The sequence below is a fragment of the Elephantulus edwardii genome, unplaced genomic scaffold (assembly GCF_000299155.1).
Source record: "Elephantulus edwardii isolate Elephantulus edwardi_28Jun2011 unplaced genomic scaffold, EleEdw1.0 scaffold00054, whole genome shotgun sequence".
NCBI classification, from domain to species: domain Eukaryota; kingdom Metazoa; phylum Chordata; class Mammalia; order Macroscelidea; family Macroscelididae; genus Elephantulus; species Elephantulus edwardii.
In genome coordinates, this window is record NW_006399804.1 from 13,926,535 (window position 1) to 13,953,621 (window position 27,087).

The 27,087-nt window shown below is 36.9% G+C and overlaps 1 protein-coding gene across 1 annotated transcript in view; it reads right to left on the reverse strand.

Annotated features, from left to right (window-relative positions):
• The window catches only part of MPP7 (membrane protein, palmitoylated 7 (MAGUK p55 subfamily member 7)), a 151,360-nt gene that overhangs the window by 92,699 nt on the left and 31,574 nt on the right, over positions 1–27,087 (reverse strand). Inside the window, exons 2-3 of the mRNA XM_006887090.1 lie at positions 12,209–12,286; positions 9,907–9,987 (exon numbers count right to left, since the gene is read on the reverse strand). Of these exons, the coding sequence (XP_006887152.1) occupies positions 9,907–9,987; positions 12,209–12,286 (159 nt within the window). The remainder of the gene's footprint in view (positions 1–9,906; positions 9,988–12,208; positions 12,287–27,087) is intronic.

A 27,087-nucleotide genomic window follows, 5' to 3' on the forward strand; every position in this document is an offset into this window, starting at 1 on the left:
TGGTGGCCTTGTCCATAGGTGGCTGTATCGCTAACCCACAGGTAACATTTTTCTGATGCTTCAGATCAGCCAACTGCCCCAGAAGAGGGGGAAAAAAATATTGGACAATCCTTTTTCATGCCATTTTCAGCTTCAGAAACCAAATGGAGGATCAACAGTGAATCCGTTAGACTCAGTGGGAATGAGTTCTTTTTGTTTTTACTTTGCACAGAAACAAAGTCTTAGTAGAGATAAAGCCTCGCAACCAATGCCTCTAAGACTTTATTGCTCCATTGTCGTAGGAACAATTCATGTTCAGTTCAAGCTATACATGTCCTGCCCCTTCTCACTACTTAGTCCCCTATTCTCACTTCTCTACTCTCTTTTCTCACCTTTTGTTTTTAATTTGTCATTTTTGTTGAGTACACACATTAAAACCTATGCCAGTTCTACATGTACAATTCAGTCACACTCTTAAAATCATACAACCATTTACTCTCCTTTCTTCAATTATTCTCCCATTAAGATAAACTCATTGTTCCCTAAGTTTCATATCTAATCTTTCTAGGTGTTGTACCACTTTAAAAGAGCGCATAATTCTCAGTGCATAATATTGTTCACCAAATAAACTAAATTGCTCTTTGGTTTTAGGAAGCCCTCAGAATATTTTTGGCTTAAGGTTTAAAGATTAGCTTCAGAAAAGTTTCAAGGCTCTAGGGCTCAAAAGAAGAATATTAAAACCCTATCAACCAAAAAATTGGAATTCATGAGAATTTTAAATTCTGCTTCACATATTCCTCCCATATGATTGAAGTTCTTCTACAGAATCTTTGATCAAATTCAGAGTAATTACAGTTGGATACGACGCAACTGTGATCTCGTGGCAAAGATGGCAGTTGTTCATGGAGGCAATTAGCCACATATTTTAATCTTTCTCATATTCCTGACTCTTCATCTTCTATTGCTTTCAGCAAATCAGGGGCCAACTGTATATAGCATGGTTTCTTGTAAGCTTTTAAGATGCTTGGACCTTAGTTATGAAATAAGTAGATCAGAAGCACTACACATATTTCAAACCCAATTTACTGGGACATCTTTTGAAACCATGACCGTCAACATTCAAACTCAGGAAAAATATCCCTTGAGGTTGCTATAAGTATATTTCTCACATGATTCTTTCCATTTCCAGGTTTTTACAATTATACAACTTTGTTGTTGTTATGTGCCATTGAGTCTCTTACAACTCATAGCGACCCTATGTACAACAGCCCTAAACCCTGCTCCGTCCTGTGCCAAACTCACTGTCTCCAACACACCCAAGTCGATTACCCTAGTCACTGAATTAATTCATCTCATCGAGGGTCTTCCTCTCCTGTGCTGTCCCTCCACCCTCACAAGCATGACGTCCCCCTCCAAGGACTGGTCCCTCCTTGCAATATGTCCAAAGTATGTCAGACGAAGCCTCAGAATCCTTGCCTCCAAGGAGCAGCTGGTTTAATGCTTTCAGGAAGAGTCTGTTCATTTTCTTAGCAGTCCATGATACATTCAATACTCTTCTTCAGCACCACAGCTTAAAGGCATCAATTCGCCTAGTCTCCCTAGTCACTGTCCGACTCTCTGATACATAGCAAGTGATAGCAAAGACCATGTCCTGTGTCAGGTACACCTTAGTCTCCAGATTGACACCGTTGCTCTTTAGTACTTTGCAGAGGTCGCTAACAGCAGACTTTCCATCACAATACGTCTTCATTGAAAACAATTTCATTTCTCTTTTGTACAACTCTATCCTTAATGAAATTTTCCCATAATTTTCTTCTGCCTTTTGAGTAACCATTAATAAACTTTGATCTCTATGCACTTATCTTTCTTGTGTTTTTATGTAAATGAAATCATATAAATCTATGTCTTTCTGTAATTGGCTTATTTTGCTCAGCTTAATATAATCAAGCCCCATCCATACAGGAACAGGTATCAACACTGTTTTCTTACTTAGTAGTAATTCCACTGTGGGCGTGTGTGTGTGTGTGTGTGTGTGTGTGTGTGTGTGTGTGTGTGTATCTATCTATATCTATCTATCTATCTATAGTACATTTCGTGATCCATTCATTTACTGAAAGGAATTTAATTTTTTCCACTTTTAGGCTATTGTGAATGAATACTAGTATAGAAGTTTCTTAAAAGTTCTTTTTTATTTTCTTATTTCTCTTGGAAATAAAGATTTTAAAAATACAACAATATGACAACTAACCAACAAATTCACATTGGGTGTGATTTATAAACCTTTGCCAGATCTCAACTGAGTTCTGCTATAGAATGATAAGACATTTTCTAATTAATAAAGACTTGAGGGCAATGGGTTATAAAGGAAAAGTGTTGGCACTCTTTTGGAGCAAGAGATTCCTAAATAGTGAGATGGATACACTCACAATTTTATAGTATTATGAGTTAAGGCAAAGAAAGGGGGGGGGGACAGAAATATATAGTAAAGGATAAAATAAAATAAGGAAAGCAGGTTTGTACATTTAATAATTTGCATTTAATGCAAGTATCTACTGAGTCATAGTTTCAGGCAAAACATATGTGCTAGAGAAAGAGGAAATAAGACTGTTCCACCTCTCAATAGAAAGGACAAACTCGTACAGAACACAGAAATCTTTGCAATACACACACAGCAACTTACTAAATGTGCAGTCTAATTTTTAGATGCAAGTTTTTAAGCTTTAGTATGTCTAATGATTAAAATGGATATAACAGCACCTTCTCAGTAAGGTTTCATGAGATATAAAGAGATAACGGATGGAAATTTTTCCAAGAAACTTGTCCTAATAAGTTCTCAAAATTCACTATTGATGGCAAAGAAATTAACGGCAATGACAAATGAGAAGGCTCTTTTGTGAAAAACAACGTATTCAAACTTTGTAAATAAATCAGTGTAAAATTGAAAAATAAAAATACTCATGGAAGTTTAAAATTTGTTAAAGAAAATGAAATTAAATATAGATTAGCAAGAGAACTTTAGAAGTGTCTGAAAACCAAAAACTGAAAGCATTGTAAAAAATCTATCCTCATAGATAGTACCAGGATGAAAGGGCTGTACAGAATACAAAAGTATTCAAGTAAACCTTTCTGTGTTATTTATACTACCCCAAGAAACAATAAAAACACGAAAAAAGTTTCAATTTCTTTTCCAAAGCCATGGCAAAACAGTATGAATGAATTTCCCTATCAGAATGATAGGTAGATTTTAGTGTCAGCATGGACTTAATAAATGCCTGAATAATGTATTAGCAATTCATAGCTACCTGAATATTACAATAGCCATGAAGATTTAATTTCGAGAACAGAACCCCCCCCAAGATAAAGGTATATATATTATTATTTAAATAATGTAAAAAATGTATGATCATACCAATCTGTATCAGAATGGCATTTGACACAACTCATATTTTTTAAAAATAAAATAAAATGTGCTTTACATAATAGCATTGTGTTAGAAATCAAGAAAAAACATATATAACAGAAGCAGAGTTATCTCCACTAAACCAGAGCACACAAAAGCATGGCCATAGTAACCAAAAGTGTTAAACACTTTTTCCCTGTAAACCTTACCAAGGCAATGACAGTGTGTGAGTGAGTGTGGCTGAGGGGGGAACAGTGAGAGGCACAAAAACCAAAATGAAAAGTTAAAAAACTCCTAGTGGTAAGGAATTTTTCACTGTCAACCCAAAGGCACATGGTTTGAATTTGCCTTGGAAGAAAGATGGGCAACCAATTCCTGTGCAATTAACTGCCTCTGAAAATCCACTGGAAGGTCAGCTATGAGGTGGTCCCGATTCCATGGTACACAACATCAAAACCAGTGACATGACTTTATGTGATATAAAACAAAAGAATCTTTAAAATTAAAATAAATACGGTAACTCTGTAAAGTGACATGTTAATATTTTAAAGATCAGTCTTTAATATATAATACTAGTTAGAAACTATGAGAAAAAATTATGCTATACATGAAACTCATCAATTTATTTGTATGTGTATATATAGACATACACACATGATACACATACATGACACATGTATATTATAAAAACATATGTATATATACTTACATATAAACAAATTATATACACAAACATAAAATCATGCCTAGAGCCAGAATTACTAGAGACATTAAAGATTTATACAAGTTTAAGAGAGTAATAATAAACCCATAAAAATGACTAAATCACACTTGGGTATTATAAAGCTCAACAGCATCCTCTTGGGGTTTCTCATAACATTGAAAAAAGGATTCCAAGTTTCTTCCAGAAGAGTAAAATTTAAGATAAATTATAGAAATCAGGTTTTGGCAAGTATAATCTCCTAGGAATCTGTACCAGTTAAAAGAATAACTGGATTACTAGTTATGAAGAATTAAAAATATTTCTAATAATAAAGAAAATATTTCTACTAGTTAAGATAATTCGAGGCTGTGAGATCACAGCAAGAATTATGTCTTGCACCATACACCCAGATATTAGGTAGATGATTTAAAAATTTCAGATAAAGTAAAAACTTTTTAAAAAGGCAAAGGAAAACAAGGAAGACAAGCTTTGTACCATTATAAATAAGAACTGGAAGTCATTTCTAAACTAATGCAATGCTTACAATTCATAATGGAAAGAATGTTAAATTTTACTATTTAAAAGTACATATTTATCCTCTTTCTGTACGAGCTTACAAAAATGAAGATAAAATTATTAGGAAAATAAGACTCAATATATAACAATGGTAGTAAACTCCAAGTCCCTGTGTGGTATGAAAAACACAATGCACATGAATCAAGCAATATATATGAATAATTGTGTGCAAGTCAATAAAACATCTAAAAAATATTTCTAGCCTTTTCTAATCTTTGTTGAGATGGATTATTTTCCCTGTATCTAGTCGCTGGTTTTGGGGGTTTTTAAAAAGTGTTTATTTTTAAAAATTCATCAAGGCCTCTCCTTATATCCTTTCAAGGAGGGAAGTCTGTCCCTTTGGGATCTAACTTTCTGATAGATCTGTACTTTATACCTTAAAGACAAATGACCCAGTTTTTTTGGTTTTTTTTGCAAGAGATAAAATTAAAGTCAAAATGATAAACTATCACATCTTATTAAAGATGAATATAAATTATTTACATAATTTTTTCAATCTCATGGACTTTTGCATTTTTTTCATTTGTGTACGTGTTAACTGCAGGTGTGAATGCTTTTGTCTATTCTATGATTTTATTTATATAAATTTTTCATCTAACATTCTCATGATTCTACTGTTTTACACTTTCACTTTCCATATTTCTGGAATTCATTCTCACAGGGATTTTAATTTTTTCCTAAATGACTTAGTTGTCTCAATCCTTGCATTGTATTTTAAAATCACCCAATTTCATCCATCCCCTACCTCCTTCATTTGAACCATAATTTTATTTCACCTGATTTATTTCTACCTTCCTGTAATCAGTAATCCATTATCTCTACTCTACCACCACCAGCAGCACCCCAAAAACAGTTATTTAGGTTGGTGACAAGGGTCCTTTCAGTAATTCTTTGTTTCAGAATAAAATTCACTTTTTTTTTTAGCCCATTCACAAAGAATGTTCCCATATAAACAGAGAAACAATTCAAAGTGAAAGCAATACTACAAACAATAGCACCTGAATCACAGGCATAAACCAGGATATCTGGCCACCTAGATCAAAAGGCTCTATTGTCCAGTTCCAATAGAATTACAGTTTCCTATTTCACAAGCTACTGTTCAGCCATATTGAAATTACTCTGTATTTTCAAGCTTGACAATTCCTTTTTGCTTTCCTTTGGGGGGATTTTACAATCTACTTTATCTAAAATAGTTTTCTCATCTTTCCCTCAACTCTTTGAATTATGGTACTGGCAAAGTGTACTGAACATCCCATGGACAGTCAAAACTATTCTGTCTTAAAGGAAGTACAAGCAGAGTGCTTCATAGAGGCAATGTTGGTGAAACATGGTTTCCCTTTGGTCATGTTCTCAGGAAGCATTAATTCTTAAAGAGACACATCATACTGTGAAAGGTGGAGGGTCAGAGTAAGTGAGAATGACTTTCAACAAAATGGACTGAGCCAGTGACTATCAAAATGGGTTTGAATGTGACAGAGATCATGAGGACAGTGCAGGATGGATGGGGCCAGGTTCAGATCTATTGCATTCATAGAGAAAAATATGGTGCCTAGCAACAAACACCCCCAACTCACCCTCATTTCTTGGACTCCTCTTCTGGGTACCTCAAACTCAACCTTTAGAGTCTCACTTCTATGCTATTTCCTAAGGAAAGTTTTCTTCAGCAGTCCCTTCCCACAACCCACCCTACACTACCCACCCAGCTTTGGATTTAGCACTCATGGTGTGTCACACCTCTAATGTGTTTTTCCTTTTGAAGATCTGACATTTCTATCACTTTCATTCTCTACCATTGCTATCGTGCTGAAACTGACTCAAAGCTGATCTTCCACTGGGTCCCCAAGACTGGAAATAGCATGGGAGGAGATTGTTTCTCTTTCCTGGTGGATTTGAACTACCAGAGTGGCCTGGCCTTTGGGTAAGTGCAACTCCCTCAGAGATTGCCCAATAACTGAAAACTACAGTTTATGTACTTTCTATGTCAGCTTAAAGCCATTTATAGAATTCGTATTCCACTGTTACCTAAAAAGTTTTTTCCAGTTCACAAAACAATGATGGGTCATATCTGAAATAGTGTAAAACTTATTTTGAGGCTAGACTTCTCAAAGTGATTAACTATAGATGTGGTATCTAAAGTGATGGTTAATATAAATTATTTTAAGAAAATTAACACAAATTTTGGATTATAAAAACAAGCAAGATATTGTCTTCCCAGTACTGGCTAACTAGAAATTCCCATTGCCAACTGCAATACCACATGGCTGGACACATGTTTCCTCAATATACATCTTTCTTGCTGTCCTCTCACTTTTGAGTCACACTACAATATGAAATGAAAAATACAGAATTATCTAAAATATTTTCTCCATAATAAAGTTTAACTCTTCAAATATCATAAAATTTTGTCAAAGTTTCATAAAACCACATTAAGCCTCGCCTTCCTCACCAGCCAAATACCAGTTTCTATCCAGTATAATCTCTTTCTTATTAGCTGTTGCATTTCAAAGATCTTTGGATAGAATACCAAAATTCACTTTTTTTTTTTTGTCAGAAATATTCTTCTTTGGTTTCTAATACTTTCCTCTATTCGAGAGAACACTTTCAAAAAAGAGTTTAATGATATCTTTGTAACTGCTATACTCTGGTTGATGCTAACATTTCAACAGTCTAATGAGCAGATAGATCTTCAGAGCATTCTCTATGAAGTATCATCTCTGAGCTCTTAACCTTTATGCACACTTAACCTTGAATACCAAGCAGCTGTTCTGTTCTAATCTGATCACCTTTTTTCTTTCAGAGTAAAAATTAAATGAACCTCTAAAATTGTTGTGTACTACAGAGTCAGAATTGACCCACAGCTGACCCTCCAATGGGTTTTCTAGAGGCAGTTAATTGCACGAGAGGAGCTGGTGGCCTCAAACAGTGTGCCTTCATGATTGCAGTGCAGCTTCTTGCTGCGAAGCCACCGGAGCTCCCTACAGGACCTCCTACAGGAACTCAAGAAACACAAATCCTCACATTATTTATTATAGTCCCATTGTCTTTTAAAGTAATACGTTCATGTGTTGGTATTTAATCTTTACTTGAAACAAACAAAACAAGCAAAAAACATCTAGTTGCTACTGTTTAATTGACTCTGGCTTATGGTGAACCTCTGTTGGGTTTCTGAGGCTATGCACCTTCATGAAAGGAAATTGGTTCACTTCTCTCCCTCAGAAGAACAGAATTTTAATTTCTGAGCTTTCAGCTAATAGCCCAACACGCCACACACTCACAACCATCGAGTTAGTTCCAACTCACAGTAATTCTTCATCAGTAACTAAAGCTTAATGGGAGAAGACTGCCCATCTTTCTCCCTCAAGGTGGCTGGTGTGGTGTATTCAAACAGCTATGGACTATACCACCAGGGCTCCTTACTATGTCATTAGTGTTTCTTATGTCTATCTGCGTGTCTAAGGTTTATCATTCAGATGTCTTCTCTAGCCAATGATGAACTGTTTATTCTGTGCTGAAGTAATTATTGTATTAAGAAGAGAAGATTAGGATGGAAAACTAGCCTCACCCTATATAATAAGCTCATGGAACCTCAACACCAAGCTCTTTTTTCTTTTGAAGAAGCTCAGTTGCCTGGGACATAACTTTTGGCTGTTTACGAATCTCTACACCACCAGCCTCCATCACCCACAATCACCATCCAGCCGTACCACAATCACCAGTCTACAGGATCCTGGCCCATCACTCACCTGTTTTTCCAAAACCAGCCTGCTACGTAAGGTCACAATAGTTATAACCTCTAAGGCCTAGCAAATCATCTAACCCAAAGAACATAAAGGAACTAGGAAACAAAAGGAGGAATTACTGATGTCAATAATCACAGACTTAATACAGGAGGTCAAGCATTTAGGATTATGTTGACCTGAGAGTTCTTATAAATAGTCTATTAATGTTAGCAGGACAAATTATGAAAAAGTTCACTTACAGGTATTGGAAATTGTAAGGAGCCCTGTTGGCAAAAGAGTTAAGTGTCTGACAGCTAATTGCTAGGTAGCTGCTCTGCAGGACATAGCGGTCTGTACTCACCAAGATTCATAATATTAGAAATCTCATGAGGCAGCCTTACAGAGTCATTATGAATGGGAATCAACTAGGCAAAAGAGGATTAGAAACTATATAGAACAACATAAATGTTCCCACGTTACCTTTTACTTAATACAGTAATTTTTTAAACCATGAATTTAAAAGACCAAATATAACACAGTTCAAAAGGAGAGTTTTCAAAAGGGGTCTAATCAGTTATTGCATCTCAACAGAAATGTTCTTTCAACTCTGTACATTCTCAGTAGAAATCATCATGAAGAATGGATCACTTTTATTATTAATCCATTTATTAATTTTTAAACAGGAGACTATATTTAACATACAAGTGCAGTAGTGTCAAGTCCAAAATGTGTGTGTTAGAAGATTGAGTGCATTATGATTTTAGGAGACTAGCAGGAAAAGTTTGAAATGCCTTCTGTAGACTAATCCTCAGAACAAAAATAACGTCGCCATCCAATCAATGCCAATGCATAGTGACCTTACAGGAATCTCCTGCAGAAGACTGTTCCTGACACAGCAGCTAGTGTGCCCAAATGACTGGCATTTTGGTCAGCAGCTGCGTGCTGTATATACTGTGCCACCAGGTTTAGCAGACCAATCTCACTTAGAGGAAAGCAAGTGGCAAAATCTGGGAAAATTGAAATCCATCTATTAATATTTTACTGGAATTTTACACTGGAAAACTGCTTTGGAAACTGATAGGATATTTTGAAACATTAATTGATGAGGGATGAAAGGAAGGAGAGGAGAGAAAGGGGAATGCTGAAATGACCTTATAGAAAATTAGACACATTTGTCAAGTATATTGGAATCCCATTAACTGGCTAAGTAAAATGAACCTAAACAAAAGCATTAGTAGGCCCTGTATTCTTCTCTCTCAACTTTGTTTGAAAGGAAAATGACCTTGAAGCTACATTTTATTTGCCAACTTCAATTCTGAGCTTCCCATTAAGGCTTTTGCAATTTGTCATAACATTCTAATCAAAAGCTCAACTCTTTTTCTCAAATAGGATTTAGGCTCTTAAAAATATTGTGAGCTTTCTGAAAACTCATTTGTTTGAAAACTGATGCTTGGAACAACATTCTTCTGAAGTTTTGAGAAAAATGGCCCTTTTGGAACATACTTAATGCAGGTGTCACGTGTCCTCACCTTGACGTTGGGTTTTGACAGCAGTTTCAACAGCTCTCTGGTCTCGCTATTTAATGGCTTTTGCTGAAGCTCTTCCGCCAGCTGCAAGGGAGAGTACATCGACAGAACATTTAGTAAGACCACTGTTGTACGTGGTGTGTGACAACTTGAGAATCTGCCTCATTCAAGGCCTTCACTTTCCAGTGTTTAAAGAGAAGACAACACAAGAGAAAAGAAGCTATCATTGCACTTCTTTTTAGACCCTTAGTAGTCCAAAGGCAAACCCACGCTCAGGCTGAATACAGCTAAAGTAATTATATCAGTGATCACTTTCTGATTTATTGCAAGGAGGGCAAAGCCCAGCACTTCATTTATGAGGACGGTCTTCTGCACACAGACAAAGGACCACTTGTAAAAAGACTGGATCAAGCTTTTACACCCTTAAAAAAAACCTGAATGAGGTGGTGAAATCTACAGAGTTTCCAAAAACCCACAGTAGTTATGCTGTTGAGAGCTGGGGTAAAAAAGAATGAGAATACCCCTATAGAGCAAATGGCTGAGACATTTATGAATATTTACCTACAGAATAAAAATTTGTTAAATGCAAACCAAATTAATAAAATGACTTACAGGTTGACAATTACTTAGAAGAAAAAAATAAATGTGTCAAAAGTCTGAATCTGCCTCTTGGCCATTAAAAGATTTTCCTATAAGAATTGCTACTCAATTTTGGGCTAGAAGAGGAGGAGAATAATTTATATTTGAAGAAAACTAAGTCTGAAGCAGGAGTAAAAGGAAAATGACAATGAAATACATATAATTAAAACTATAGAAATTCATTTTTTATTAATATACATTGATTGAAACTTCTGGGTTTTTTACCCCTTGTTTCTAATTATTCTCATCTCTGTAAGCATACTTCTTCTCCAAAAGAAGGACATACTATAAATTATGCATCAAAAGTAATCATACATTCAATAATTAAGTTTCAAAATATGGCTTTTTACTTTTTCAAGAATATTTTTACAGAATTTTAAACTTAAAAAGAGCAAAACAATTCTTTGCATGCTTTAGTCATATAAAAAAAGCATTTCTTTTAAATGTGTTGCTCTTATAAATTATAAGGGGCACTCTATTCTACTATAAGCATAGATACTCTCAATACGTTTGAAAAGCAGTATCCTCATAATATACTTAAGTTTTAACTATATTGTTTTAGAAACAAGTTTTCTCTGACCTTGATAATAAATGTTTCAAGACTATCTCAAGGGGTACCTAAAGCTTAGTAGTGGAACTATGCCTTTGATCACCTTCACTTCAGAAGATTTGGTTTTATAATGCAGAAGCCAGCTTCCTTGCAAATCTCTATAGATAAATATAGATGATAAATATAGAAGGAAACTGCTTAGGAGTTAAATAGTATACAATCTGAGTGTTGACGACTAAGAATGCTTTGTTTTCAAAAATAGAATTTAAACTATATAAATAAAAATTAACTTCTGAAAATGACCACTTTTTAAATAAAGTATAAAGCACTGATAGTTCATTAAATTGTGTTACAGCTTTGTTTTAACAAAATAAGAGATTTTTTTTTTCTTTTAGCAACCAATAAGCTACAGAATATCACCAAAACTAGCTTTCACACTGAAGAGATTTCTAGTCTCGCTCAGTGTCCCTTATAGTTTATACAGGTGTGCTGTCAATTCATCCAAGTCTGAGAGTTAACAGCAAGAAACAGCAAGTTAGTTTAAAATAAAATTATAGCTACAGGAAATTAACTACTCCATCAATGCCAATTGCTCCTAAAATTTATTTTTTGGTTATGAAGGTAATTTGGAAAGGTTTAATATCCATAAATCATTACTATGCTTTATAATCCGTTTTTAAACACAATCCTGTCTTTTTATGTATTGCATGTGCCTCATTCCCCAAATAGTATCTGTCATTTTTTAGTACTGTCAGCGATCTAGCTATCTCATCTGTCTTTACTTCTCCAAAGCATTCCTCTCAGTCTGTGACTTTCTCGAAACACTAACAGCTGACAGCTCTACTCCCCACAGAGTCACAGCCTACAATTTCAATGACGCAGTTACCAGTCCTGAGCAAGAGGGTATCTACAGGCAAAATTTTCAGAATAGGAAAGTGAATGAAAAGCAAAATAATACCCACATAAGCTCACTGATGACAGAACTTTGGGAAACATTTGCAAGTTCTTTCTAATCCACCCTGAGGATTACATGCTCATGTCTGCGCTAGGATGAGCTCTGCCTGCAGACAGGTCTGGGGAGGACACGTCCTGGTGATCTCAGACAGGCACACTTACATCATTTGCCAAGGCTGCTGCTGAATGGAGGACAGGGACAGGGCTCTGCTTCTCATAGTAGTGTAGCTTTTCATGAATCTGGAAGGAAACCAAATGCATATAAGCTTACCTGCTGGCCAAAAATCCCAGACATTTAAGTATCATTTTTATATTTGTAAACAGTAACAAACCATTGCATGATTTAAATTAACACTCATGCTTTTGGAATAAACTACAAGCATCAAACATGCTTACATGCTTCATCCATGAACTAGTGCCTGGGGTTTACAACATTAACTGAACGGAGAGGGGGAAAATATCCCCATCAAATAGAATGTACATAAAAACTGAACCTCCTTCTCCAAAGTAAAAATGTTCTTTTTTTCTAAAATTTATTCTTCCTAAACACATTATTTTAATACTTCAAGTACTGGTTGAAGTTTATGTTTCTGCTAAAGATAAATTATTCTTAAAGTGATAACCTGGAAACCACGTTCTGAGGGTTTCAGGCATAAAAAGCTGCCAACAGTGAAGAAACTGGTGCTGGACTCGAATCTGCACCTACACCCCCTGGACACCTGTGCACGCATAGGGAAATCCTTCTGCATTTTATTCTTTTCCCTCCCCTTCTAAAGGAAACATTTCCAAATTTCTCATAACTTGAGGCATTTCTCATAAGCTGTTAGTTGAAATAAAGCATTTTCTTCACATTGTAAAACAAGAAAAAAATACATTATAAACAACTAGGTTCATCTTTAATTTCTCATTAGCACTACCCAAGAGAAGATGGTCTGTTTTAATGTACTGTGAAATAAATTGTTCCCTAAAAAAATTTAGGATTACAAAGAAATGAAAACTGCACCAGCAAATGTGCCACTCCTAGTAGTTAAATTCAATCAAGTTCAACTTCTAAAAAAGGTACATTTAAAAGTTTATACATGAAAGGTTACTTTAATCTCTTCCTCTTCTTTATAGTTGAAGAAAACTGTCTTCCATAATATAGGAAAAACAGTTGCACCTCCCAATTTCCTGATTTTAATAGGTATCAAATAATGCACTCTTTAATTATACTCAAAGCCAAGCTCTTTTGTGAAGAGTCTGGAAGATAGATTTTCTTTTGATTAGCCAGATGCTATTGCTAAGAGAGGATTGTGTTACCTTTTTTGGCTACCTGGTACATAATGCAAAGCATCAGGGAAAGAATTTTGACACTTATGATATTACCAGAATGATCTGGAGCAACACTTTTAGATCATCAATTGGAACCTTTAGACATTGATCACATTATGTTAAGAAATAGATTTTAAATAAGACAAGCTCGAACTGAGTAAGATGTGTCTTGAGAAGCTATTAAGCTATAATTTAAAACAAAAACTCATACCGAAATACACATAACTAAAGTCTAATTTTATTCCATTTAAACAGTTACCAAGAATTAGGTGATATTCCCATATAACACTGAGGTAAGCCTATCAGAAACTCTATCTAATTTTTAATTACAATTATTTGTTTTCGTGTCTGCTTCCCTGTTAAAATAATCTGAGAGGCTTCTCTTTGTGAGGTGTTTACCAAGTGCCTGTATTACCTAATAATTGTTATTAGTAGTATTTGTAATGATGTCTTTAATAACTTCAGTATCTTCATTCCTTAACAAACACTAAGAAGTACAATCACCATCACCCTCACTTTAAACAGTGACACCAGACATTTGTACTTTGCTGTGATCCTACAGCAAGAAGTGCTGAGCTGGGATTAAAATTTAAGTCACCTGGCTTCGTAGAGTAAGATCTCATCTTTGTTCTGCACTGATTTCACTTTATGCTTCATGAGTATGATCCATTTACACAGCGTAGAAAGCACTCGGGGCTGATGTAGAACAAATGTTCATGATAGTTTTCAGTGACTGGAGAATTATGAATGGCTTCTCCACCTCTCCCCCCTTACATTTCTCCTTCATGTTCCCTAGTGTGTCTATATTACTCTCTATTCTCATTGTTACCTAATCAGAACTGACTCTTAGCTGACCCTTCAATGAGTTCTCAGAGGCTGTAGGTCCCCAAGAGGAGACTGTCCACCTTTCTCCCGAGAAGCAGCAAGAGGATATGAACTGCTCACCTTCTGGTTGACAGAGCAACTCCCTACAGACCAGGACACAAACTCCATTAACTTGCATTAATCCTATAACTAAACCTAAAATCTTACACCCCAGAAGAACATGTTATTTTCCCACTTCGTCTGTATTCAGTTGTTTCCTAAACATAAAAGCAGTCAACTCCCCTTTCATGCTCATCTTCTCTCTTCTGCAGGGCCTCAGCCCAAGCCATACAACTGCGTGCTCCTGGACTTGGCATGAGTTTTTAAAATGTCTTCTTTGAATGTCAAGATGCTGATGACGTTATAGCAATACATGTTTTACTTTGTTGCATAATTTAAAAAAATGAATCACTGTGCTCACAGCCATCATGTGGGAACCTGCTCAGAGCCGACCCTCCGGAAGGTTTTTGAGATGATGCAAATCGCAAAAGAGGAGACTGCGCATCTTTCTTTCATGGAGCTTTTGGTGGTTTTGAACTGTCAGAGAGGTGCTGCCTTTGGGTTAGAAGGGTAACTCCTTATGGACTATGATCCTAGAGCTCCCTAAATTAGTGTGAAACTAAGAACTGCTGCACTAATTTTGAACTGTTGACTACCTCCAAAAACACCGATACTACTTAATTTATTTAAATTATAATTTATAGTATCCAGAGAAGGGGGGAAAAACACTCATCTACTTAAAAATTCTAATGTAATCTGGTAGAATTCTTGCCTTGTATATCAGAGATCTGGGTTTGATTTCTAACCAGTTCAAGTCAAGTGCAACTACCACGAGTCTGTCAATGGAGTCGACTGATTTATGTTTTACTATGATGCTGAACTCAGAGACTGTAATATAATAACTGGAAAAGTAATGAAAAGAATTACTCAGTATGTTTGTGTATTGTTTTACATGCCTGTGAAATCTGTCAAGGGAAAAATGACAAAAGAAAAATTGAATTATATGTTGGTGGAAAATACAGTATATTAAATATGCCAGAAAAAGTAGGGGGGAACCAACAAACAACAAACCAACAAGACTTGCAAAAATAAAATGAAAATAGGAATGCTCTTAGAAGTGTCAACAGCAAAGATCATCACTAGAAAAAAAGATGCATGTTTCATAAAATAGTTGTCATTGTTAGGTATCATTTGAGTTAACAATACTCATCATGATCCTTTGAATAACAGATCAAAACCTTGCCCCATCCTGGGCCATCTTCACAATTTGAACCATGAAAAAGGACATCATGTTCGGAAGGGTGGAGGGACAGTGCAGGAGAAGAAGACCCCAGATGAGAAGGCTTGATACAGTAACTGGGACAATGAGAGTAGGTGTGTTGGAGTCAGACTTGTTCAGCACAATACAGGCTTCACAGCTGCTGTACATAGGATCACTATGAGTTTCATGGGACTCAATGGCACATCATAAACAACAACAACAACATTGCTACATCAAGAAAACAAAAATTATCTTAACTGGACCAACAGGCAATTATGATGGATGGAAAAAGATTGAGGAAAAAGCTTCAAGGTTTCTTTTTACTTGGATACCCAACCAAGACACAAAGAAGCAGCAGTGAAGAAAACAAAACATGTAGGTTAAAAAAAAAAAAAAAAAACATGTAGGTTGCTGGGGCTAATCTGCTGTCCAGGACTTCTTTAGTACTGAATTGAAAGAATTTCCATTAACCCAAGGTATTCTAAGTTGCTTCATATTCACATGAAATTTGGACAATGAATAAGAAAGATGTAAGAATAATCAATGCTTTTGAATCATGGTATTGATAAAGATTACCGATTATACTAGGGATCACCAAAACAACCAACAAATCTTGGAAGAAGTGCACACAGCGTTCCTTAGGAGCAAGGATGGTGACACTTCATCTCACATACTTTGAGCATGATGTCAGAAGGGGCCGGTCATTGAGAAGAGACATTATCTCAGGTAAGGTAGAGAGGATCAGTGAAAGAGGAGGCCCTTTAATGAGTCTGATACAGTGACAGCAACAATGGACTTCAGCTAGGCGGAGACTGAGGATATAGCCCAGCAGAGGCAAGGTTCCAATGTGTTGTTCAGAGTGAATAAGAGTCATAGTTCACTTGAAGGCATCTATCAACAACAAGCAATAGTGCTTAACCTGTAATTGGTATTTCCCGTCACACAGACACCTGCTAGCCTAATGCGTAAGGAGGTGTGCTGCTCACATGCAGTTCAAATCCACCAGCAGCTCTGATAGAGAAAGACAGGTAATCTCTTCCCATGTGATTTAAACCTTCCAAAACCCCACTGATGGGTCAGCTATGAGTCCGTTCTTACTTGATGGCAATTAAATTGGAGGTTTTCTGACTGAGTTTCTAAGGTGTAATCTTCATGAGAGTGGATTTTTTTTTGTTATCAATGTAACATCTAATGCACAATGCCACATGCTGTTGAGTCCAGAATGCCTAAAACATTAAACCAAGACAATAACTCAAAATAAAAAACCACCCACTGCCTGGCAAGTTCTTCCACATCCATAGGGGCTCTCAATCAGGTTTCCGAGGCTGTAGATATTTATAGAAATAGACTGTTCTTCATTCTCCCTAAGGACAGCAAACTTTCAGTTGGCAGCCTAACAATAAGTAACTACACAACCAGAACTCTTTTCCTTAACAATTACAGCCTTAGGAACCCTCGGGAGCCGTTCTACCCTGTTCTGGAGGGTCACTATGAGTAGGAACCTACACAATGATGCACAAAAAAAACACAGGACAAGATAACTCAAATTACTTGTGTGACTAGTGGAGCTAAAATGAAAAATGACTAGCATATCAAGTGTCATTGTTGTTGTTGTTAAGTGCCGTCGAGTCGCAGGCGACTCACAGCGACCCTATGAAGGAGAGTCCTCAACGCTTGGGTGCCTTTCATCCTCTCTCCAGGTTGATAGGGTTTCTGGAGGCAAGCTATTACGGAAGCAGATGCCACTCCTGCTTCCAAGCAAAATTCAAGTAAATTATGAAATAAAAAATGAAAAAGGCATTTTTCCTCTATGTCCCTTCATTTTGCCTTTATTTCATGTAATAATAAGTGACCTAGAATTTGTTTTTATGTGCTGCTTTTTCTTTTCCACTTATCATAACATATAGAGTATTATTTCCAATTATTTTCTATCTTTTGTTGTTGTTGTTGTTAAGTGTTGTTGAGTCGTAGACAACTCCTAGTTAACTTATGAACAAAAGACCTGAACACTTGTAAAACTTTCATCGTTTCCCTAAGTTCATAGGGTTTCTAGAGGCAAGGTATTTCAGAAGTGGATGCCACTCCTGCTTCCAAGTTTGTTTAATCGGGGAGCTCCAACAAACACTATCCACCATGGATAATCATTCTCATATTTGATACATCAGTGTCACAGTGTTCAGCAACCATGAGTTACCTCTGTACAGCAATGCACAGAGCAGTGCTATACTGCTTAGAAGAATGTTTGACCAAAAACAATTGAAACCAGGACTGAGGGCCACAATTTAAAATCACCCACCTTTGGCTTGGTAGCATCACTTTCTGTCCACTAGGCCAACAGAGCTCTTTCTATGTTGTTGTTAAGTGCCATTGACTCATAGATAATTCTTAGCAACCCTCTGAACAAAAGACCTGAACACTTGTATAACTTTCATTGTTTCTCCAAGTTCATAGTTTCCAGAAGCAAACTGTTTTGCAAGTGGATGCCACTCCTGCTTAAAAGCTTATTTTAGTCAAGGAGCTCTATCAAACACCATGTCCACCATGGGTAACCATTATCACATTTGACACATCAATGTCACAGTGTTTAGCATCACAGGAAATACAAGTTACTTCTGTACAGATGTTTCAATTATAAATGTTCTATTTTGAAATACTTTAAACACTTGGGAAAAGTAAAGAAAATGATATAAATACCTGTTCGCTTAGCATCAAAATAAAAGTGATGTTGATTTACTATATTTACTTCAGGTTTCTTAGGAAATAAATTGTAACAGATATGGCTCAAGATGCATCCTTCTATCTCATCCTCCCTCCTCCCTCCTGTTCTTCTAAGAGAAAGACAGTATGCTAAAATTCCTGGATATGTCCCTTCATATTTTCAAATATCTTGTTGTTAGGTGCTGTTGATTCTAGTAAGACTCATAATGATTCTATGAAAAATACATCTGAACTCTGTCCTATCATCTACTTGAGCCCATTGCTGCAGTCACTGTGTCAATCCATCTCAATAAGGGTCTTCACCTCTTTTGCTGACCCTCCACCTTTCCAAGCATGATGTCTCCAGACAATAGCCTCTCTTAACACACTCAAAGTAAGTGTAACAAAGCTTCACCATTCTTGTCACTAAGTAGCACTCTGTCTGTACTTTCTCTAAGACATATATATTTTTTTCCTTTTGGCTATCCAGGGAATATTCAGTAATCCTCAAAATCGAAGCTCAAAGGCATCAAATCTACTTGTCTTTATTCACTCTCCACTTTGTCCAGCTCTCAGATGCACTGCAGTGATAAAAGGACCATGGCTTGAATAAGGATCCCACTGGTCTTTAAACAACTCATCACCAGTTTGGAAAGTTCTCTGACAGAAGACTTCTCTGACAGAAGATGGCAGTACCATCTTCTGATCTCTTGACTGCTGGAACCAAGGATGTTGATTGTGGATCCAAGTAAGATGAAATCATTGCCCATTTCAATCTTCTCTCCATCTAACACATTGCCCATTGGTAAGGATTTATGTCTACTTGATGTTGAGATATGATCCATATTGCAGGCTGTAGTCTTTCATCTTCTTCAAGCAGCTCTCACTTTCAGCATCAAGGTTTTGTCATTTGCATAATGTTGTTGATGCCAAATATGTACACCCCATACATAATGTTATTTTTCAGTGTAAATAAATGACACTGTTTCCTTTACAACTAGATTTTTCACTTAACCTTATGTTGATACATCCAGATTCGGCTTACTTATTTTGACAGCTGAATAATAAACTATTAACAGTAGTTAAATAAGAGTAATGACAGTAAGTGTGGCATTTCCACTCTTTGAAGGACAATATGGTAGTTTTCAATCCTTTACAACTGAATATCCTTTTAAATGATTTCTTCTGCACTACGGTATTTTTGTTATTTGCCATTGAGTCAGAGCTATCTCATAGCTATCCGTTCACTGGGTTTTCTGAGGCTGTAAATAACAGATTGCCTTACTTTCTCTCTGAGAGCAGCTAGTGAATTTAAATTTGCATGCCTTTGGGTTAATGACCAACTCTTTACCCACTGGGCCACCAGGGCTTCCCTGACTATAGAAGAAACCTACAAATATTTACTTTTTTGTTGTTGTTGTTGTTGTTACCTAGACTCTTACCTAGAAATATTAATTGAAGAAAAAAAAAGAGTTACGTCAGTACAGATTACCCCTCATCATCAAAGAATCATGCTGCAAGAAATTTCTCACATAATAAAATAAACGGAGGAAAAAATGAAGTTAGCCAAGATTTCATTTCATTTGGATCCACAATGAAAATTTGTGATAGCAGCAGTTAAGGATCAAAAGACATTGCATTAGGCAAATCAGCCATAAGGACCTCTTTAAAGCACTAACGAACAAGGATATCAGTTCAAAGACAAAGATGTTCCTGACCCAAGCGACCCTATTTTGAACTGCTTCATATGCATGTGAAATCTGGACAGTACACAAGAAGGACAGACGAGCTGATATCTCTGAAATGTTGCATTAGTTAACAGTATTGAATATAACACAGACCACCACAAGAACAAACATATCTGTCTTTGATGAAATGCAACTACGGGGTTCTCCTGAGAAATGAGGATGGCAAGTCTCTCTCATACTTCGGGCATGTTGTCAGGAAGTGCCAATCCTTGGAAAATGGCATTCTATTTGAAAAAGTTGCTACTTAAGTGGGAATCGATCTGATGGTATCTAACAACAACATATACTTGCCAACATTTGGTGTTCAGATGAACAAGACATAGATTCTCCCTAAGGTTACAATTTCTGTCAATGCATAACTTGTCTTTTCATAATGTTAACAGTTTAGTTATGAGGCAGATACAGCTGCTTCTGAACCTTAATTTTCCCTTTTTACAATTCACTTGTAGATGGAAAGTGGCTGGCTAGTTAAGCACTACATCTTCTAGAATGTTCACCTTTCTCCTCTTTTCCTACAGCTAGTTTTACACAGATTTTTAGTTCTCAACCACACAATAGAAGCGGAATTGCTAGGCACAACTTCTAGACTGGGGTCTTTAACTGATATGCTTCCTCCATACTCTCCCCCTACTACTGATCAGAAACAGATGATAAGGCCCCAAATGACAGAAGACCCAGGAAATGCAAAGAGCCTGCATTCCCAAAATATTTTATAGTGGAAAGCAATAAATTAATCTGCCATGATACCCTAACTGGTTACCATTCTAGAAATAAATTTGTATTATACTTAAGCTGTTGCATTTTCTGAACTGTCAGCTGATTACTGTTGTTGTTAAGTGCCATCAAGCTGTAACTCATAGCTGCCCTGTGAACAGCGGATCTGAACCCTACCCTGTCTTGTGCCACCACATCATCTCTGATATACTTGAGTCCATTAGTATAGCCCTTTTTCCAATCCGTCTTGTTAAGAGTCTTTCTCTCCTTTGCCGAGCCTCCACCTTCCCATTGTCCAAGGACTGGCCCCACACACACATCACATGCTGAAAGTGTGAGACCAAATTTCACCATCCTTGCCTCTAAGAAGCATCATGGATGCACTCCCTCCAAGTTACACTTGTTTGTTCTTTGGTAGTCCAAGAGACATTCGGAACTGTTTTCCAACACAACAGGACAAAGGCATCAATTCATTTGGCATCCTTATTCAATGACCAACTGTCAGATGCACAGGAAGCAATTTTAAAAACTACTTGCTGTTTTGCCTATCCTAAATAAAGCAGTGGCCTTACATAAAGACACATTATATTGAGGTATCCAAAAACATATCAAGTTTCACTTTTATAGTCACACATTTAAAATAAGCATTCCCTATTGGAATATACTGGAAGGAGGAGTGGCATCCACTTCCATAACAGCTTGCCTCCGGAAACCCTATGAACCTGGAGAGAGGATGAAAGGCACCCAAGCGTCGAGGACTCTCCTTCAAAGGGTCGCTATGAGTCGCCTGCGACTCGACGGCACTTAACAACAACAACATTGGAATATAATAAAAAAGACTCCTCTTATGAATTTTTAAAACTTGTACAGTTTTAGAGTTTGTACACTGACATTTAACTCACTCATGAAGAGGTCTAACATTATCTTTTTCCAAAAGAATAACACCATTTAATCTCACCCCACCAGTTTAAAATATCACTTGTTATTTACTTAACTCCCACATACAAATGTCTATACCAAGTGTCTATGCCAAGTGTCTAGTATGTTCTGTTGCCGTGCCACTCTCTGGGCCAACATTATTCCTATATTTTTTTTCTACGCTGTTGATATTTAGTTAAGTCAAAATGCAGCCATTTATTTCTCCACAAGAATTTTAGGATCATCTTGCCAGGATAAATAAAAAATAAAATTTAAAAAAAAAGCCCAACCTATTATGGCCTAATGAAAAGAATTCTATAGATTTTAGAGATTAATGTGAAGGTAGAGAGAATCAAATATCTAAGATCTTCATGTTTCTCTTCTTTTCAACAAGCTTCTTTGGTTTAAAAAGGTATTGACGTAAATTTTATTTTTTCCTTTTAGGAAGGAGTTTTGGGTACAATATTTATGGGCCTTGTGAGATTTGTTTTAGTGACTGTGTCTACACGATAGTGCTCTTTTTATTAAGTAAAAGCAATAGATCTGCTAATTTGAAATTGCTTTTTTGAGAGTTAAAACAGACATCCTTACAATGCTTTTGCCTTCAGAACCTCCTCTGACCTCTACAGTGTGTGCCTACACTTGTGTTCAACAATTCAACTCAATTCACTGAAGCCAATCCATAGCTGAGCCTCCACAGGTATTTCCAAGGCTGTAAATGTCATGGCAGGAGACTGTCAATCTTCTCCCACAGAACTTCAGTTGGATTCAAACTGCCAAAGGCATGACCTCTGAGTTAGCACAGTAACTACCCCTGGACTATGCCATAAGACACACTTTAAGAACAAAGCTTTGAGGTTGTGACTTTTCTCAGACTACACACTCAGAAGCAACAGACTTCCTGTAGGAAAGCATTGGGAACAAGTGGCACTTGGCTTCAGTGTGGGGCATATGTTGTCACCGTCTCTATACAAATGAGTAATTCTTGTAAGGACATGACTGCAGAGGGCTATACGCACTGAAACCAACTTCCTGGTATAAACTAATTTACAAAAAGCACCACACCATCAACCTTTTTCACATCAGCACAATATATAGCGATTATTTGGAATCACTTCCCAGAATCTTCACCACAGATCAGATTCCCTTAGTTCCCAGAACAATAATTTAAATAAAATGGCCAGGACACTAAACATTTCTTTAGTGCTATGGAGAGTCAACAACCACAGTAAAAATGAGCTCAGTAAATTATCCATTTGAGAAGTGCAATCTGTCTCATATTAAGACAATCCAGCATTTGTACATTCTCATTCCCATCATAGTATAAAGATCAAAACTGTCATGGGGGTAGGGGGAAGTCTGTATTTCAATAGTTATTTGGGAACTGGTAATTTTTTATCAGAGTGGTGGTGAAAGTTGCTCAACATAACCTGTTTTTTTTCCTCATAGATACTCTAATAGTTTCAATACACAAGTAGCAACTGATTGTCCTACACTTGGCTTTTAGTTTAACTTGGGGGGCGGGAGGCAGACATTCTTCTAGCAATAAAAGATACAATGTGCTGTTTTTCATCTAGGGGATGATGGGAGAAGGTGCATGATCTCCTGGAATATGTATGTTAAGTTGTTTGGGGGGTTTTGTCCTAGAAAATGAACCAAGTTTTTTTAACATGAAAGGTTAAATTCTATTATTCTAAATTCCCAAATGCAGTTGGGTAGTTCATATTAAAAGGCTTTATCTTCAGCCAGTAAACAATAAAAAGCCATTAAAGAGGAGAGATATCCTCAATTTGTGCTTCAAGAGTCACAGATTCCATTCTTTGCTTGGGGAAGGCAGGGGCTAAAAAAGAAATCCTTTTCAGAAGGTATTGCTCTAGTTTAGAAAATGCCAAAGCAGCCTGTCACTGCTCACAGCATTTAGTATTCAGATTCCTCAGACTTTCCCCATTCTATGCCCTCTCCTCCTCACACACTGGCCCCAGAGCCACAGCCAGCATGTCAATCTCCTGTCACTACCACCTCTACCTAATGCCTGAAAGTCAGAGTCTAACTTTCCCCAGTTGTTTTCCTTGCTGCCCCAAAGGCAAGCATAGAGGACCATTATAAGAACTAAGACAAAGTAAAACAAGTAGAAAGTGTCCAGAACACTTTCCTTTTTAAAAATGAAATAAAATATAACCTGTTAAGATCCTAGAAATAAAAGGATCTGACTTCAAATCTCGGTTCTACCCCATAGGTAATATATTTAACTACCTAAATCTTCATGTCTTTGTACTTAAAATGGAATAATAATAGTATCTACTAAATAGGTTTAATGCTCTGTGGTGGTACAGTGATTAAAAGATTTGGCTGTTAATCAAAAGATCAGTACTTGGAACCGATCAGCTACATTTACTCCCTTAAAGATGACAGCTTTAGAGACCATAGCGGGTGGTTCTCCTCTGTCCCATGAGTCACAGTCAACTGGATCACCTTCTTCAGTTTTACTACACAGGCTTATTTTGAGAAGTAAATAAGGTAGTTACTATAAGAGCTTTAATCGTGGATCATGGACCTAGGACTAAAACCAAGGACTATAAACTTAGTTAAAGAAAAGCTTGGAAGAATTCTAGAAGTCCTAATCCACAACATAAACAGTCTTCCAAGTATCCTGACAAATCTACAACCAGGAGCGGATAAAATAGATGAGTGGGACCGTCTAAGAATCAAATCCCTATGTACATCCAAAAACTTCTCCAACAGGGTAAAAAGGGAAGCCACAGACTGGAAAAAAGTATTTGGCAATGGTGTCACTCTGGAGACTAAGGTGCGACTGATACAGGTTATGGTCTTTGCATCAGAGAGTTGGACAATGACTAGGGAGGATAGAAGAAGAATTGATGCCTTTGAACTGTGGTGCTGGAGAAGAGTATTGACTGTACCATGGACTGCTAAGAAAACAAACAGATTCATTCTGGAGAGGATTAAACCAAGGTGCTCCTTGGAGGCAAGGATTCTGGGGCTTTATCTGACATACTCTGGACATGTTGTAAGGAGAGACAGGTCTTTAGAGAGGGACATCATGCTTGGGAGGGTGGAGGGACGACACAAGAGGGGAAGACCCTTTATGAGGTGGACTGATTCAGTCAATGGGATAATCGGGATAGGTATGTCAGAGGCAGTGCAATTGGCACAGGATAGAACAGGGTTTAGGGCTATTGTACGTAGGACTGCTATGAGAGTCGCAAGAGACTCAACAGCACGTAACAACATAACAACAATGACATGTCAAGTAAGAGACATATCTAGAATTTATAAAACACTTGAGCACCACAAGATAAAGGTAAATATCAGCCAATCCTGTATCACCCTGTTCTCGCGGGCTTTCCCCTTTAAATAGGCAGGACAGCCCAGAATCGGGGCCGCGGCCATCTTCCCTGTTGTATGGGCACGGTTTGGAACGCGGCCCAGATTCAAATCTGAAATAAATTCCCTCTTGCCCTTAAAAAAAAAAAAAAAAAAGATAAAGGTAAATAACTCAATTGAAAAATGAGCACAGGATATGAACAGACACTTCACCAAGGAAGACATTCAGATGGCCAACAAGTACATGAAGAAGTGTTCAAAATCCCTAGTAAGGTGCAAATCCCTAGAAAAATGCAATCAAAACAACTATGAGATATCATATCACTCCAGTAAGAATAGCAAATTTAACAGAACAGCAAACAACAAATGCTGGTGAGGTTGTGGAGAAACTGGAACCCTTATTCACTGTTGGTGGGAGTGTAGAAAGGTGCAGCCACTAAGGAAGGCGGTATGGCACTTTCTCAAAAAGTTGCAAATAGAAATACCATTTGACCCAGCAATTCCACTACTGGGAATATACCCCAAAGAAGCAGATATAGGTACATCCATGTTTATCATGGCTTTGTTCCCAATAACAAAGAGTTGGAAACAACCTATGTGTCCATCAAAAAATGAATGGATAGAGAAGCTGTGATATATTCATACAATGGAAGACTACACTGCATTGAAAAACAAGGAACTCATGAAATATTATTCAAAATGGATGAATCTGGAGGACAATATGTTGAGTGAAATATCTCAGTCACAAAAGGACAAATACTGCATAGTGCCACTGTTGTAAAAGGGACTGACATCGGGATGGGGGTGAGACTGAGAAAGATGGGATAAATTATGTATACTGCATTGAGAGAGAGAGAGAGAGAGAGAGAGAGAGAGAGAGAGAGAGAACATTTTAAAAGGTATATATGATTAGGTATTATTGTCATGACATGAATCCAGAATGAATGCTGCATAGTGAAGTGGGGGGGTAGAGACTGTATAACAATGAAAGAATTTTTCTTTTACTTTTCAAAGAGAAGAATGAACTGGAGGTTCAGGGTGGACGGGGAGAAATGTGCAACAATGATGAACTGAAATCCAAAATCTCTGTATATTTTCAATATTATTATTATTATTAATGATGATGATGATGATGATGATAATAATAAAGAACTTCACTCATGCCTGGAAAATAGAAAATACCCACTTAACACCAGTTTATGTCCTAAAAAAAAAAAATAGTTGTTTACATCCTAATTCCTCCTGTAATCTCCCAGCTACTCTTAGAGAAATTGGGCTCCTCTTGCAACTTGATCCCCGAGCTGTTCCTTGGGAGAAAAATGGCCCATCTCCTTTGGAAATCAATGGAAAGGTCAGCTAGGAGCTAGTTCCAGCTTGACCATAGGAGGTTGAGTACGACTACCTCAAAGGAGCTCTTGTGGTGCAGTCCCTAGGGAGTTGTGCTGCTAATACGAAGGGGAAAAATTAAAATCTTAACACAGGAAACAAGTCTAACAAGTAAATGGAAGAATTCATTTTCAAAAGACTACTGGATATAAAACACAAAGTATATGTACAATATATGATTATATGAATGAGTATAAGCATATCAATTTTTTGTTTATACCACTTTATTTAATGGATCTGCCTAAAGCATCCTTAATTATATCAACTCACGGTCTGAATTTGTTCTTCAGTAATTTGAGCTTAAGAAATGCTGAGCAAGTTCGGCCCTTTTGATTTTCTGACTCCAGATCCTTGCATATTTCATTGTAATATTTTACTTTGTTATCCCATGCTGCCTTTTGAAATCTTCTATTCAGCTCTTTAGTATTTTGAACTCTTCCTTCTGCTTTGGCTTCTCTGCGCTCCAGTGCAATATTCAGAGTCTCTTCTGACATCCATTTTGGTCTTCGCTTCCTCTTTTGTCTTTGCAATGACCGTTTGCACTCGTCCTGGATGATACCCTTGATATCCTCCCACAGCTCATCTGGTCTTTGCTCTTCGCTCATTAGTGTTCAAGGTCTCAAACCTGTTCCTGAAACACTTCTGAAATTCAGGTGGAAAAGACTCAAAGTCATATTTTCATTCCTATGGATTTGGTTTGATTTTCCTCAGCTTCAGCTTGAACTTGCATATGAGTAATTGGTGGTCTGTTCCACAATCAGCTCCTGGCCTAGTTTTCACAGCTGATATTGAGCTTC